Raw genomic sequence first — 17,537 nt, 5'->3', positions numbered from 1 at the left:
GGAGCATTAAGTCATTTAGGCACTACATTCTTGGTTTTTTTTCCTTAATTATAACTAATAGTACTACTAGGTCATCAAAATGTTCGTAATGTAAAATTACTTTGTATATAAAGAATATTAAAATAAATGACTTTTTTCATAATCATTTTCCAATGTGGTATCAGCTACTGTAGCAAGTGAACATGCAGATTTTCATGATTAGTCTGTTATGGAATTGCAATGTCAAATTTAAAAGCAGGGTGATGGTAAAAAAGCTTACAAAAAGTAGAGGAGAATGGTAAGACCAGGATGGTTCAGGGAGCTGGCAGTTTTCAGTATTTCTTAATCTTATTTATCATTTTATGGTTGCAAGAAGGACTCTTACTAAATAAGAGGAAAATACCAACTTTAAATAGACACATATCTATATCTACATTGTAAAATTCCCACTCTTTCCTTTCACAATGCTACTCCATTTGCTGGCAACAGCAGTTTGAAGCTTTGCATAGGTAATACCAATGAGATGAAGAAACTGCAATTCAAAGTTCAGCAACAGAAAGACTCCTATTGATTTCCACATATTATGAAAAGCGGAACATGACAAACAGCACGTGGGAACAAAAGTGATTTACCATCCATATTGATAAGCATGGTAACCAGACCAAAACACTGATCTCCCAAAAGAGATACCCGTTGGATGTGTCCAAAAGAGGAATCCATTGGAAATACACATAACAGCCTTTCTGTCTACAGAGGGAAATGCTAGAGATACTTTACCTACAGTTAACATACACACATGCACACACATATTTAACTTAATAGAGACTGAAAAAAGTTTAAGGAGAAAAGCATCCTCCCATTGGCCACTTAAACAGAATTATGCTTGCATACTAGAGAAAAATCAATGAAAATTTCCAGATTTAGAGTTTCAAAAGGTAAGAATACAGAGAGAAACTTTGTCTTTTGTACTGATATACAGTAATTTAGGACCTAGTTCTAGCGAAGTGGACAGAACACTGGTTTTGGAGGATCAAGTTCATAGCTACCTATATTAATCACATTTCCATGACAGTTTAATTTTGTATTAAAATTTTAAAAAGGAAAAAAGAAAAAAGTCCTTCAAGAAAGAACTTTAAGAAAAGAAATATATCTGAACACAACTTCTTTCTCTTTAAAATTATTTAAACATCATTCAAAGAGAGGGGGATCTGGCAAACGACCTGTTTTATCTTGTTTACATGTAAAAGAGTTATTGAGGAAGATAAGTGACCTCTTTGAAGATCTGCCTCATTTCTGTTCCAGTTTGCTGAAAGCATGCTTGCTATAGGTTGCTATGTGTTTCCAATCAGAAGTTGTTAAGTACACAAAATAAGACTGGATTTTATTTGCAGAAGCACATGTTCAAAGGTTAAAATTTATTGCTCCAAAAGCAGTATCTATAAACCAGGGCAATACCTTAGAGATTATTAACCTTCTAGTTATGCCAGTAATTAAGTAGTACAATTTTTTGGTACAACTTACCAGCAATCTAGTCAACTAAATATTTTTAATATGCTTTAATCCTTTAAACAGTTGCCCACCAAAAACAAAAGAAAGCTATTTTTCTCTAAGAAGCTTGTATAGTGCTGTTGCTCAGATGCTGTATTGTGTATAATTAAAAATAAGAGAGACATAAAATTGGAGTCAAATCAACTGAAAGTATTTTGGTCCAACATTGTGAGTCATGAAATACTGGTGCCAGTCCTCAGAATAATACTTACTTTCTTCCTGACTTTGGGTATATCATATAACCCATCACTTTTATCACATCTAAAAACTAGGGACACTAAAGCAGGGTTGCTGTACAGATTGTCTGGTTGTTAGCAAAGTGCCTCGAAGAAGAAAAGCATACCTTAGACTACATCACAAGAATATCTAAGCCCTTAATCCTAATTGTGATTAAAAGAACCATCAAGGTATGTCCAATTTTCAGAGGAATTCACTAACCTCTAAACCCTGTTACCCAGCAAGAATTGTGATCTACATGGTACAAAAAGATCAAGAAGAGCATAGCAAACAGGACCTTCTACAAAAACTTCATGCAACTAAGATATAAAATTCAAAATGACATTTCTAAAACAAAAAACTTCAAATATGCAGTATCTGCAATTGCTTAGGGGTTACGCAATCATCAACGTACTTTAGCACCCTTATTCAGTTTGCTGGTGCAGTACAGGCTTACTCCAACCCAAGCGTTTACACCCAGAGCGTACGCTGAAATGATGCATCCCTGCAAATGACTTACACAGCCAGTCACGTTTTGGAACGGCACTGGATGTTACTAGTTGGATGCAATATTGTGCAAACCTCATTATGTAGAAGAATAGGCACAGGTTTTATAATTAAAATGTTTGCCAGCTGTTTTCATACTCAAAGAGCACAAATACTTTCCTGTACATTTTGTAACAAACTCTGTTCTAAGAGGTATCACAATAAATGGAAAGGCTTAAGATACATCCTGCATGCTCTTGGTCTTCTAAGCCACAGTAAATACAGTGACTCTAAGGCAGGATAGACTTATATATAGACAATAATGTCTCTTATCTGGGAGTATGAAAGAAGAGTTACATTTGCGCAACAGAACCGCCAGTCTGCCAGGAATATAAACCATGCATATGGCAAGAATGGCAAACAATAAAGGCAATTGATTCCTTTGTTACCTCATGAAAGAAAGACCACACCAAAGAAAGTCTCAAGGACTCAATAGTGAGCACCCAATAATCCCGTCTAGCTGTACTCTGGTCAGCATGAATTAGTTACAGTAAGTGGGAGCCCTACACTACATGACTCAGGAAGGAAACCAAATAAAGATCAATAGAGGATTTGGTGTTCATTTTCATGGTTCTGTGAAAAAGAATCAATTTAACCTGGAGTTCACATGCAGGCTCTTTAATTCCTGCCGTATTAAGTCTGCTTGTTGAGCAGTAAGATATACTCTTATTACTGTCAGTATCGATTTTGTAGCAGATCTTAAATAATTTAAATTTCAGAACAGTAGGACCCTCCTTTAGCTCCAGACGATTCTTTCCTGGCAAATACAACACTGATGCAGATCATACATGAAATATATTGTCGCTACTTTTAATAAAATGCAAAAGTTAACATTAAGAAATGAAAGATAAGTCATTGTCAGCAGCAGTTGGAAAAACAGTAGTGGAATAGATAGAAGGGTAAATATAATCACCGTGCTCCCAAGTCACTTTTCATCATTTTTCAAAAGTATTTGTTCACAACCAAAATTTCAGAGCATGGAATTAAAAATGAAACCATTGAGGGAGGCGAGGCTTCACGGACAACCGACATCTTTATTTCTACTGTTGGTCTCTTATGAAAAAGAAATACACATAAAGGATGAGACACACACAGTACAGAACTGAAACTTGTGATACATCCCTTTTCCTTTTTTCCCAGAAGAGCTCAGCTCAGGAAGTGAAAATAGCTCAGCTACCATTGCTCATTCAGCTCTCTAGGGTGTGCCACATCTGTCAATATGGAGATACAATTTGGCATGTGCTTGCATTTTGAGCCCTGAAAATGAGACCTAACTAGGGTGTTGCATATTAAACCAACCCAATTAAAAAGAGTAAATAAAATTTTCAGAAGCTTTGTGTTTGTAGAAGCTTGAGTAAAAGCAAGAGCAGCTTCTTTGGCTGTGTGTTTTAAAATTTTAAAACCATCTGCCTGCCTTCATGACTAGTTGAATTTTTTTCCCAACAGAACTGACATCAGTTGACAGCATGCCACATACTGGCTGACCTTTCCTCAAGATTTATACGGCTGACTAACAATTTTAGCAGGAATGGGTGTGCGTGCAAAGCCCAGCTTGAATAAAGGGTCAATAATACCTCCGAAATACTGCATTAAAACTATCAGCAATACATAGTTCACTAACAAAGTCCTTAGCTAGCCATTCCATTGCAATTCCAAGCATGCAGTTATAAAGGTACGGGCAAGAAGCATTCCTAAACCTGACGTTACTGATGTGTTACCAGAGTGGTCATCTGAAGGCAAGAAAACAAACATCTATTCCTATCACCTTAGCCAGAATGCTCACCTGCTTTTTGCACCTCAGAAACAAAACCCCAGATAGATTTCATATAATTATCAGGCTTCAAAGAGGAACAGATTTATTTCTTCTTATCTCCATATAAAAGGAAGGGTAACTTTATGAGTAAGGGTTCCTAATAAAAACTATCACAGGTATAACCACCTTTAATACAAGTTATTGTTTTACAGGCCAGTTTTAATCTACCAGTAGCACCTGAAATTGTAGTTATAATAGCTGTCATTAAAACATTTAATTGCACATTTGTGATTATATTATTATTACCCGGTTTGGAAATGTTCTTTAGAATAGCACATATACCATAGTATACCATCTACATTGCTGGTACAAACAAAACTTCAATAGTTCCAATGGTTATCACCACGCTTGTTGTTATTGCTAGATTTTAATCAATCACTTGTTAGAAAACTAGAAAATTTTCTTCCCCAGAGATCTCAAAGTGCATTTAATTTCACACACATACAACTTCACTTCAACAAACACTGAGGCAACTCCTGTGGACACTGGCTAAGTAGATAAATTATACATAGCAATTTAACAGGTGGAGAAAAAAATGGCAAATTATAACCTTGGAGTTCAGTTATTCTGGCAGTCCATCTCTCTGAAGTATGCCAAAGAGCACAGCACTCTTGCTGCCAATACCACACAGATCTTTCCTGTTCTGTCTTTATCACCCACTGCAGAAAACGGCATAAATACAAACCTCCATATGGATGGGACTTTTGGATGTCTAGCCCACTACCTCAGAACTGCTTTTGCCTTCCCACCACCCCAGAAAGTCAGGAGAGGGCCCATGGTAGCATGACAGTTCCACAAGCACTTTCAACATGCATAGACAGCACACTAGCCCTTCGTCTACCACCAGCAACTCATTGCCATCCCCTCACAGTGCAAATACAGAAAAGGCAAGGGCAGTTCACTTTTTTTTCTTCTTCTTTTTGTTTTTTGTTTGTTTGTTTGTTTTTGACAGCAATGCCCACTAAAAGTGTTCCTGGAACTACAGTGTAAGTTACTACTATACACTGAAGATGCAGTGGTTCCATGGCTCTGAAGCTACTTATATGCAGGATCTGAGCAGGAAGGACACATGCACGGCCAAGAAACGACTCTTGGGAAGGCAGACTCAGATTAACAGTCAGTTAGCCCTCAAAAAACATCAAACCCAAAATTTTGGTAGCCTCAAACTACTAGACTACATGCAAAGGTATGGTTCCTTTTTAATACATCCACATGGTTCTGTTACACAAAATGGGAGGCATAAGAGTCAGGGTGCAGAAGAACATTTGAATGTTGCCATTTTAGTTATCTTATTCTCACTTTGGTGTTAAAAATCTGCAGTCCTACCCAGCAATCTTATCCTGCTATGTAAATCTTTTTAAACAAAATGCCTTATTCAAAGCTTACTATTGTTAGCCGATATCAAATCAGTGTAGCAATTCGCCATCGGCGTATCTTGATCTAATTATGTTCTGGAAAGAATCGAAATAGATCTAAAGAAAATTCAGATAATGGAACAGGCAAAACAAGAAAGGGAAAGGAGGAGCATAAACAAAAGATAAAAGAAGAACAGAGAATAAAGGATAAAGCTCTGAGATACAAAAAATAGGATTAGGTGATAGTGAAATTGGGAGGGGGGTATGCGCAGAGGCATCCCATGAAGAAAGAGGAAGACCAGGGATGAAAAATGTTACCACCATCTAATGCATTCTATGAAATTAAATGTCATTCACCGAGATGTGAAAATGGTGTGCTTAGGAGCAGAAGTCAAACAACGTGTCTGATCTGAAATCTATGAGCAACCCATGTTCATTTGTACCATGTCAATGGATTTCAGATACAGTCAGTGGAGACAAAACTTCACCCTCCTATGGATCTGCCTATGACTGACAGCTCTGCATAACATTTAGGGATACATTGGAATTTAACTGCTGGCATAATACTCAGAAATAGGCCAAAGATGCCAAGGACACTTCCAGTATAGGAAACATATCTTGTTTAATTTGGATGATGCTCAGTGGAGTTCTTTGTTCTTTTCAGTACACAGCAGTACTAAAAAGTCTGTGGGCTCTCAAAAATTATATTACAATTCCTTTTCTTTCAAGATGAAGGGAACAAGAGTCTGTTCCAATTTTTTTTTTTAATGTCTATTTTTATAAGGGTACACCAATTACAGAAGGCCTTACTTTTTCCATGTCCTATCCCATGATGCAACTTTCCTCAACATTCTCAGGATCCCAAGGATTAATAAAGAAATCTGTAGATATAGCAAAATGAATTGTAAAGATTTTGCTATGCTTGTCAGTAAAAATTCTTTCCTCAAAAAAAAAAAAAAAAAGAAGAGGAATATCTTTCCTCTCTTTAAGTACACACTTAGAATCCTTTAGTGCTGGAATTAGAAGGGATGTGTGAATACGAGTAGTGTCAAAATACAAAGGATACTGAATGAAAAACCACACCTTTGTAAAGGGAAACAACTCATTGTAATTTGCACCTCTTTTGCAAGCATACCCCTTGACAAATAGCTCAGTGCAAAGAAATCCATCCAAGATAAAAATATATCAAATTCACTCTACAAATTGTAGCTAGACAACCATATAGAGGCAATTCAAGTCATAAGGTAGGGTTTCGTTCTCCCACGTTAATATCAAGCTCTTTGTAACAACACATAAAACCACTTTCAGAACAATTTTTCTCAGTGGGAACGCTTACATTGACCTATAGAGTACCCATGTGTCAGGAAAGGATCAAGGCAGTTCTGATCCACTAACTTGATAACCCAGATGTTTCTGACTGCTGATGGCACTTACCTAAGCTGCCACCACTGAAAACAGACTACTATACAGCAGTTTCAGAGGAAGGAACCCAGCCTTTCAGGCAGATAGAGGTGGTCTTCAGTTTGAAACAGAAGCCAACAATATTACTGGCCATAATCAAAGACTTTTTTCAATGCTTTTTCCAGTCATTGTCTTTGTACTTCTGGCACCATCTTTGTTAGGAAGACTGATTGTCTGCTTTTTAAAATTTATCGGTTTGCAATGGCCCGATGAAGGGATCTCTTTAAATTACTCTGTATGGGGAGAGCGTGAACACGTGCATTACAGTTAGAGCCTTAATTTCTCCATCTGGAAAACCACTTACAAACATCAATAATGAGGGGAAAATTTTTGAGACAGTTATAGTCAAGACATGCTGTTTACAAGATGCTCTGTATTCTGAAGTTATTGCCTTACAATTACTCAAATTGACTGTGTCCCTTAATTTAAGAAGTAAAAATGAGATTTTTTTTAAGTATCTGAGAAATTAAGGGAGTGACAGATTTACTTGTTGGTTGATAACACATCACAAAAATAAAGGTTTTGGACAAGAATCATTTGAACACCAAACATTGCTATTATACATACCACTGTCTTTTCTTTAAAAAAGGTCTATTTACTAAGTTACAAATAAAAGCAACTGTTGCATCATCTTACAGTACTGGAATGGCTGTTGAATATCAGGGAGGGGTAATAGGATAGATAAAAGTTCTCTAAAAGAGAAAGCACCAGAACTAGCAGAAAGGTGGGGTTGGTCAGCCCTTCATTTGAATGTAAATGTAATTATGAGGCAGGCAGTTAGGCTGACGTCAGACAAGATCTTGGTAAACCATTACCACCAGCACCTGGTAACACAGTTGATAATAAAAGAGGATGAAGTAGAAGATTCCAAGCAGAGTGGCATTATTAGAGAAAACCAAACACAATTATTTTTAAGCAGCAAAAGAAAACACAGACGAACAAGATGTTGTGACAACGTATTTACAATCTCTGACAATCATGTATGTGAGCTCTCTCTTGGATAAAGAAACCAGCATGTATCCGGGATCTGCAAGGTGCAGCAGCAACAACCTGCCAGTGCAAAACTTTGTGTCCACTCCACCCTATCCAGATTACATGGGATATCATCATGTGCCAACTCTGGACAACCATGGACAGCCTGCGGGAACCTGGGGATCTCACTATGGCCCACAGAGGGAGGACTGGAACGCTTACGGCCCAGGACCTTCCAGCACGGTTGCTGCTGCACAGATCAATGGCTCATCTCCTGGACAGGTCTCCTACAGTTCTGCTGATTACAGCTCCCTCCATCCCGCTGGAGCTGGGGGGTTACCTCCTGTAGATACAATTAATACACAGCAAATCTCTCCCAACAGCCAAAGGCACAGCTCTTATGAATGGATGAGGAAAACAGTGCAAGCTAACACTACTGGTAAGTGTATATTCAACTTCCAACCTGAGAAAGCATCCTCTCCTATCACTGATCTTATAAATAATTAACTTTACTTGAAGCACATAGGTTGTTGGGTCATTTATGGCATTTATTTAACCTACTGCTGTTTAATACAGTTTTAACTAAATTTGCCCTAGTTTCACTTTCATCCCATAAAGGCTTTATAGGGCTACTATAGTGGAATGGCTGTTGTGTTTAGATATGACTGCATCTCACTCAAGTCCAGGAATCTTTGTTGTAACATTCTGTAACGCATTTTGGATGAAAAATACGATATTCTTGAGAATGTCACGGAACAATGAATGCAGCAACATTTAACAGTTACAGGCAAAAATACTACATCATTATTTTGTGCCGCAAGGTAAATATCAATATAAAATCAGGTTGACCTTTTAAAATCTTTACAGACTTTTCAATAAAGAAAATTATGTGCTCTGATCCAACTGTAGTGATTATGCAATTTTCTGCTGTTGTTCCTGTGTCTTTTATTTTTTCTACCTAGATTTATTAGGTGAGAAGAAATATTCCCAGAGAAGTAACCTGATTCAAATGATCAGCGTAGACTATTTTGTTTGCAGACCACATATGTCATCAGTTAAGCTTCCTTTTCATTTAGTTTCAAATTGGTTTTACAGTATTTTTCTCACGTACCAGAATTTGCAGCTTGCCACAATTACACAATTAAAAATCACTTTCTTGCAAGTGTCACTCATTGATGCGCCTGTTTTTGTCACAAGCTGCATGCCAGATGAACCTTTCGGTGTATATTCCCAAGGTGTAAATTGGGTGTAGCAAGGTTTGCTAAATCTATTGTTAAGGTTAAAAGTAGTAAGTGTGTGTTAGAGAGCATCAAAGAAAATGCTCTAAAGAAAGAAGAGCAATTACAATTGGAGCAATCTTCGAAGACACAGAAAATCAGCACTGCCACTTGAGAGACAGTCCTCCTTCAAATGGTTATTACTCAAGAGCAAAATTAGGCTGGTAATTGTTTCTTAGTTACAAAGCAGATACACACTGTTTTCCCACTGTTACTAAATATAAAATGCCTAGTGAACATTAAGATATCACAATGCCATCCTTCCTCTTGGAGCCTCTAGAAAGGTCTTCAAAGCCAAGCAGATTTATAGTCTGTTTTTTCCCCCATATGTATACTCATGTAAATCAGCAGTAACTTCATTAACATCATTGGAGATTTCCAGGTGTAGAAGTGATGCAAGACTTTGAGTGTAGACCAAATTCAATTGAGACTACTGAATGCCAATGAGGCAACCTTGCCTCTGTTGTGTTCTCACGGAATTTTAAATGTGTTAGCATTCTTAAAGAATAAAACAGACTTAAAAATCTAAATCCTAGTTTTACTCTGATTGCACAGACATGGGAGACCCTGAAAGGTTTCTCACACGCTTGCCCAACTTCATAAAATATATATGCAATTCGGAAAAGCAGTTACGCGCTTAAATTCATCTCTAGTCTAAAAAGCTCTTACACAGAATTTACACACATGCCAAAATACTTTATGAGCAATACTGGACAGGTGAATCAGGTCCTGTCCATAGATACGTATCCTGAGGCTGTACATTCCTAGAGCCCAATCCTTTGAAGTGTTAAAAACAGCTCAGGACTTCACAGAACTGGGCTCAAGACATCAACTCAGCTTAAATAAAGGGTTTGGGAGAGTAAAGCACAAATGTGATATTTTGCAAAACAAGAAGAGTACCGAATAGATTTGGCTTTTCATCGGTGTTTTTAAAATAATGTTAACTGTAAAAACTGGAAAATGTTAATATCAGCACATAAAAAGTTGTGAAAAATGAAAGGAAATTCAAACAAATAATGACAAGGCTAAAATTATGCATGTAACAGCTACATATTAACTTATCAATGCTTTCTCTAGAAGATAACATAAGAAGACTTACCTGATGCCTTTATAACCACTCTTTGAAACAGACCCGTGCTCTGTTTTTCCTTATTGCCATAATATTATTCGTGCTATCAAAGTAGCTACTGGTTCCTCCCCTTCAATATTATCGCTGCTTAATACAGTTTATTGCTCTAAAATTTCAGAATTACAACCCCAAACTTTACAAATATATTTATATACATAAATATGTGTATGTCCTTAACTTCACTAGTGGCGTATACTCACATTGATGTATGTGAGCAGACTGGAATAACAGAAATCAAAACACATCTAATTAAATGAGGGAGCCTACTGAAATACTCTCCTAAAGACAACGGGAATTATTTTTAGGAGGGGATGTTAATGGAAATTTTTTCTCCTCTATTTAGACTCTATTAAATACACTACATTCTGATTCAATATTTGTATTTAGCATTTTATACAAAAAATTAAATTGCAGGAAAAGTGAATTGAAAGTTTACCTGACCAAGTCAATTCTCAGGATGAAACAACATCATGAAGACAGAAGTACTCTGTCCTTTCAACAGATAAAATTTGATTTGGAATTATATATCCTCTTGCTAAAAGGCCATAACTGTTTATTCAGAACCAAACCTTTTTTTATTTCAAATACACAAACATCACAAACATATGAGGCAATAAGAAACTTTAAAAAAAAACATTGAAAGTGGGCTTGGTAAAGATATCTTCCCAGACAGGCTATCAAAATGAGAAAAAGAACATCTACAGAATTCCTTACAGTCTGAGCCTGGTTTTACTAAAATCAATGACAAAATGCCCTATCAACTTCAGTTATGTAAGAGCAGAACTTCAGACCAACTCATTTCAAAAACCTGTGTAATCAACAGTGTAAAATGTGTATTTTATGAGAGCGAGTAAGCCTTCAAGGCATGAAAACTATTGAAAAGAAGGTATCTAAACAAGGGCCTAGAAAATAGATTTTATATCTTTTAAAACTTTGTAAGAAGCTTCATCCGGGAATGAAAGAGAAAGAGAATGGACTTTAAAGGGGACTAAACAAAAGGACAACATTATTTTTGTATTTTGCAAGATCAGCCTCAGCTTTTTTTTTTTTTAACTATAGTCAACACATTTTATGTCTTTGTTTAAACAAGCAGTGATGTACAAGTAATTCAGATTACATCACAGCAGAAACACAGCCAGAAAGCAACATAGAAAAGCAGGAAAAAAGGCCAGGCCTCTGCTCTAATGCTAATTTATTTTGCTTTGTAAACTAGTTGTGACATCTATTTTCCACTGGGCTACATTGTCTGAGGTTTTGAGGCCTATCTGTCATATTGAGGCAACAGACCCTTTCAACACTTCTCTTTGCTTTGATATGCAGTCTTGTCTCTTCCTTCTCCCTCTTTTCTTCAGGAGTTATATTGCCGGAAAGGGTGATGATTTTCACAGCAAATAAAGAGGCCTTCTCCTAGCTTTATTGTCTTCAGAAGAAATGCTCTGTGAATTTTATGACCAAGGGGAATGGGGAAAACTACTCCTTTTCTCCACCCCCTCAAATCATGGTTATATTTGCTGATTATAGTAAAGCCAGAATAACCCTGTTGAATTTTAACTTGGTTTCAAAGATTACCTTCTAAGCCTTCAGTTTACAAGGAACCTGAATATCTATACTATTGTTAACATTATAACTATCGCTTAGAGCAAATATTTCAAAGCCAACAATTTGTACCTTGAAAAAAGTAAGCTCAGTTTGATGATTGTTTTAGTCCTGCAAATTTAGGCAGGAAAACCTTGTACACCAGAAGTCAAAGTCACATAGGATTTGGGAAAACATCCTTAATTATGCGTATTTCAAAATGTCTTAAGCTATGTTTACCTCTAGCCTTCAGATAAAAATATTGCAGTGTATTCTCAGTGTTGGTCCAAAATTAAAGAGAACTGAGGAAAAAATATTCCTTCATCTATTTCTGTCCTTTTTTCCTCTGCTAAGATGAAAGAGTCTGACATTTGTTTAGGGCTTGTAAATTCCAAACCAATTGGCTTGTGTTTCTGAATGTGAAAGGGGTTCTTGATAAGATCTCCTTGTCGCTCCTTTGTGTGGCGTGTGCTTCATCTTAACACCTCAATGGATTTTAGGGAACCACTTTAAAGGAGTCTTTGTCCTACAGTTTGTCCCAGAAAACTCACATCAAAAAAAAACCGGGAAGATCAGAAGAAAAAGGAAAACTATCTAGTTGGCTGTTGAAAGTGCAAAGGAGAACAAATAAGTTGAAAAGTGATCTCTCTGTATTATTATTACATGAAGAATTGTTTAAAAAAGCCTATGAAATGAGAGAGACCTTCTAAACATCAAGTAATGCTTCTCTTAACAGTATTCATCCAATATATCTAAAAATATTTCTTTTATACATTCGAGAGGATTATACTGAAATCCTTTTACAAGTATTTTATTGCCTCGTCTTACAAATTGCCAAGTGCCTTCAACTCGCAAGGGAAGCTCAGCACATAGCATACACCCAGTAACAGCTCTACAGGCACTCAGCATCTTGCAACACCTTTTTGAAAAAATAAATTCAAATATTTATGAACTTATAAGCATGTCCTATGGCCACGCAAGAGAGTGAAAGCATTTCTAGTAGGACATTTCTTTGTGTTAGAGAGGTGATCTTTAAAAACTCAAATAAAGAATTAGGACACGGTACAACTAAACCAATTGTGACTGAACTTCAGTCTTGAAATCCTGTATATTTATGCCTGCATACGCACGGAAATCACTTCAATGAGCACTGAAATGAAACCCCTTTGAGATCAAATATAGCCAGCACCAATTATGTACTGCTATGAATTATTTAAGATGCTTCAGGGTGTTTTTCACTTGAGCTTTGCCTTTATGTTTATGTTACAGAGAGAAGGAGATAAAGAGGGAAAGAGTTATGATAATCCATACTCACTCATTCACTCTGCACCTCATATTCCTTCTCTGTCACACAGAAAACAATCCCATGCAAGTACTCTGTAATTTAATGAATGTTTGCAAAATGTTTGAGATGTTTGAAAGAAAGATGCTATAGAAAAATCAAGTTCAACATATTAATAATATTTCTTTCTTAAACAGGTAAAACAAGAACAAAAGAAAAGTACCGAGTTGTTTACACAGATCATCAGAGACTAGAATTAGAGAAGGAATTTCACTGCAACAGATATATTACAATAAGGAGAAAGTCAGAACTTGCAGCAAACCTGGGACTATCTGAAAGACAGGTACACAGAGACTATCCATCATTCGTATGCACCCATTCACCAGACACTGTTACTGCCAGAGGACATGAGCAGCATTCACGTTCTGTATCCAAAAGTAGTGCGAAGGCAACCATGATAAAGTTTGTGAGTATACCTGATATGCAGAGAATACACTATGCAAATACAAATTAATAAATAGGCTAATTTGACAGAAACCTCCAATTATGGGTAACTAAACATTAGGAATTCATTTATACTAGAAAAAGTACTTATTCTTACATGCATAACAACTAGCCAGACAGCTAGAATTTAAACAGTTCAGCTTAACAGTATCTTAGCTACGTTCTCGGTAGTTATGACATTCACCATTTTATTTCTTCTTGCAATCACACAAAATGGTGGCCAGAAAAAATGCAAAGCATTGGATACATTTCAGCTGTAAGCCAGGAAAATAAAAACTCAGCATTCCAAGAGCGATCAAATGAGATCTATATGTATTTTTTGTTACAAATTTATTGCCACTATTTCCACAGGCCACATTCTGCCTCAGTCAGTTAGATTTCAGCACATTTTAAGGAGGTTTTACAGCCTTTGATTTTCAAGTCAGGATTTCTTTTTCTGTTATGTACTTCACAGGTACTTCACCTATAGTAGTAGTTCACACCCATGATATACAGGATGCTCTAGGCTATAAAATTTGGTGCCAAATTTTTATGCCTATTATACACATATATGTAGCCAAGACTATCCATTCAGGAAATCTTCAAGTGCATACTTAGATCCACTGCTTCTTTGGCTCTGCATTCATTCATATCAAGTACATATTTAAGCTCTGTCCTGAGTAAGGACAGCCTCCTGAGCAGGGGCCCAGGTATCTTAGCTGTGTTCATACAAAGACTACAGGAATTCAGGATAAAGAATTTCCTCAAATCACTGTGTTGGAGAGCACACTTACGAAGCACAGCTCTGCAGTCTGCAAATATAGTAACCGTTGAATCCAACCCTCCTTATACAACAAAATGTCAATGGTTCTGCTACAGTTGGAGGATAAGGGAAGATGTGGCGATACTGAATAAGGCATCTCATACCTTAGCAAGCAGGTTTATTGCCCCCAGGTAAATTTAAACAAGAGACCTTTCTTTTTAGAATTTTACAAACTTTTGTTCTTCCTGAATATACACATTCAGTTCTCTAAAATATTCTCCTCTTTCAGCAGCCTCCTCTGCTTCTGCATTCAGTCTGTGCAAGAACATGGAATAGAGAGGGCCCAATTGAGGCTGGAATTGTAAAGATACATGGATAAGCAATGATATTTTAGGATCAAGCACTGGATGCAGTGATGTCCAATCTCAGACCTAAATAGTACATAGATTACACTCTGCAGACTATAAGTGGCCCCAGAAAGCAACTACAAAAAACAAGCCTATCATTGACGGACTAAAGTTTTTTATACAGTAAGATGTAGCTCCATCAGAAATTTTCAGAGAACTGCAACTATATTCAAAACCTCTGCTTTTATATTATGCAAGCTGGCTGATTTAGAACACAGACATGCCTGGAGTAACCAGTGATACTGCATAAAATCAGTAGTTTCCTTTTACATAGCTGCTGCTCTTAAAGACATCCAATTTTTGGCTGGTAAATTTCCTTCAAGTATAATGTAGACAAAATACATAATTATCTGCATTTCTACAGGACTCAGGACAAAACTAAATGCTTCTTACTGTAATTACCAGTAAGATAATAAAATAATAACTATTTGGAAAATAATAAAGATATTTTTAATATAAAGCAATGGTACAACTTTCCATATAATATTGTATTCAACACACCTTAAAAGGATATAACAGAAACTGTAAAGTGAGAAGACAGAAAATTAATGATAAGGAAAACATAAATGGGGTTTTCTACTCATTCACACTTTCATGTAAGGAAAGAAAATACAGATACTTAAACTAAAAGCAGATTTCAAACAGATAGGAGTTTTTTCACATGCACAATGAGCCTGGGAAATTCACTGTCATTAAATATATTTATATACAACATAGTATATATATATGTATTTTACATATATAAACATATAGCCCAGTAACAAAGAAATGTGAAACTTTTAAAACACATAATAAGAATATACATACACACACAAATCACTCACAATATAAATTAAGAAAAAGGACCCTCACCACTTGTGTTTGAATTAATCCGTAACATAGACGAAGAAGTAATCTTCAGAATTATTCCATAACAACACATGGCACTGTCAAAGCTTAGATGATGAATTAGGTGGACCCTGAGTCTAAATAACTAAGCTGACTCCTATGTTCCTAAATATAACAGAGCACGTTCACTTCACACCATGTCTAAGAAAAGAAAGTAATTTTCTATTGATTATGACATAGAAAATGAATACAGAGTAACCAAACAATTTTTCAGTGCACAAATCCAGTGTTGGGTTTTTTTGGTTTAGGGTTTATGGGTTTTTTGTTGGTTTTGTTTGTTTGTTTTTTAAACATATCTACATTTTCATTGCTACTATTACTGTAAAAAGTTGGCCACTGCTTTGAATTAATCAGATATCATTTATAACACCACAGGTGAAAATCTGGTTCCAGAATCGCCGAGCCAAAGAAAGAAAAATGATCAAGAAGAAAATATCTCAGTTCGATGGCAGCGGGGGCTCAGTTCAGAGTGATTCTGGTTCACTCAGTCCAAACGAAATATCTAGTTCTCTGTTCCCACCACCACATGGAATAAATGGATTACAGCCTAATGACATTCATCAAGTCATAGTTTCAGAATGAACAGAGGGAAAAAAAAAAAGGGAAAAAAGAAAAAAGAAAAAGCAAGAATGGATTTCCCCGCTGCCCCCCACTCCCTTGAAAACTCAACTTTGCAAAGGACCATTCTCATTTAACTGTCTTCAGTGCTGATGTCTAAGTACAGGATCTGGGACTATTATCAAAATATTTTAATTATTGCAGAAATCTCAGAGAACTTGCGCTGCTAAGATTCATGACTCAAAATCTTTGAGGAGGAGGTAATTTGCTTCAGACACTGACACAAAGAATGATACAACTGAAGATTCAAGTAAACATAGTTCTAGTCTGATCATATATATATACACAGAAAACTAAGTGAACTGATTATAAAATAGAGTACTATTGCATAAAATATAAGCTGGCTGTATTTGGTTTGTTATATTTTATATAATTAGAGTAAACCTTAGGCGTTAACAAATATACACACTTAAGTGTACTGAAAAGAATGATACTTTTTGAAAACAACAAAAACATTTAAAACACTGTTAAACACTCAAGGAACATAACATTGTTGCTATACCAACATATTGCATTTAATTAAATCAAACAAATCTTCTTTGCCCTAGGTAATTCAAGCATGCCAATCTCCAAAGCAATAGTTACAGATACATAATATCAAACCAAACCTGTCAAGATTTGTTCAACTGTAAGAAATGCAGCAATTTGTCACACACATTAGTAAATGCCAAATAGTTTGGAAGATGCAAGTATTTGTTCAATCTTCAATGAATGCACATATTATTGCTCAAAAATATGAGCACAAATGTAATGGAAAAAGAACTGTTACTACCAGCAAACCACCAAAAAGCAAATCAAGATCTGTTTTATGTCCCTAAACCTTTTAAGTGAAATAGTAGCAGTCTTGGGCCACAGATTTTATACATGACACTTGTTTCAGGCTATGGGCAAGAAATATCCCTAAGTAGCTGGCCACTATATTTCGAAGCTGTGATCAAGCTAACAGGAGTTTTCACTCCATGTGCGCCCCTGAAAGAACACCAATTAAGGATAAACATGCTCACAGTGCGGTTAGCCTTAATTATTGGTCCATGTTGGCAGGCGAGAAGGTAGCAATGGTATGTAGAAGACAACTGATGAGTCTGGAAAAAGTAGAAAGAAAACCCAAAGCACTAAAAAAAGTCCCCAAACCCTTCAGTAGTACTATTCGTTGGAATTTCATAATATGAGCTTTTTGATAGCACCCAAGTTAAGTGCTCTATTGGAAAAATGTAATATTACTGAA

The 17,537-nt window shown here is 36.2% G+C and overlaps 1 protein-coding gene across 1 annotated transcript; it reads left to right on the top strand.

The window, feature by feature from the left end:
- The first annotated feature begins 7,896 nt into the window (after positions 1 to 7,896).
- On the top strand, positions 7,897 to 16,276 carry CDX4 (caudal type homeobox 4). Its single transcript, XM_075513154.1, has 3 exons — positions 7,897 to 8,329; positions 13,351 to 13,496; positions 16,070 to 16,276. The coding sequence occupies exons 1-3, from the start codon at positions 7,897 to 7,899 to the stop codon at positions 16,274 to 16,276; spliced, it is 786 nt and encodes a 261-aa protein (XP_075369269.1).
- The last annotated feature ends 1,261 nt before the right edge of the window (positions 16,277 to 17,537 follow it).

This window comes from Mycteria americana, chromosome 10 (assembly GCF_035582795.1).
Source record: "Mycteria americana isolate JAX WOST 10 ecotype Jacksonville Zoo and Gardens chromosome 10, USCA_MyAme_1.0, whole genome shotgun sequence".
In the NCBI taxonomy this organism is placed as follows: domain Eukaryota; kingdom Metazoa; phylum Chordata; class Aves; order Ciconiiformes; family Ciconiidae; genus Mycteria; species Mycteria americana.
This window is presented reverse-complemented; position numbering and strand designations above follow the sequence as displayed.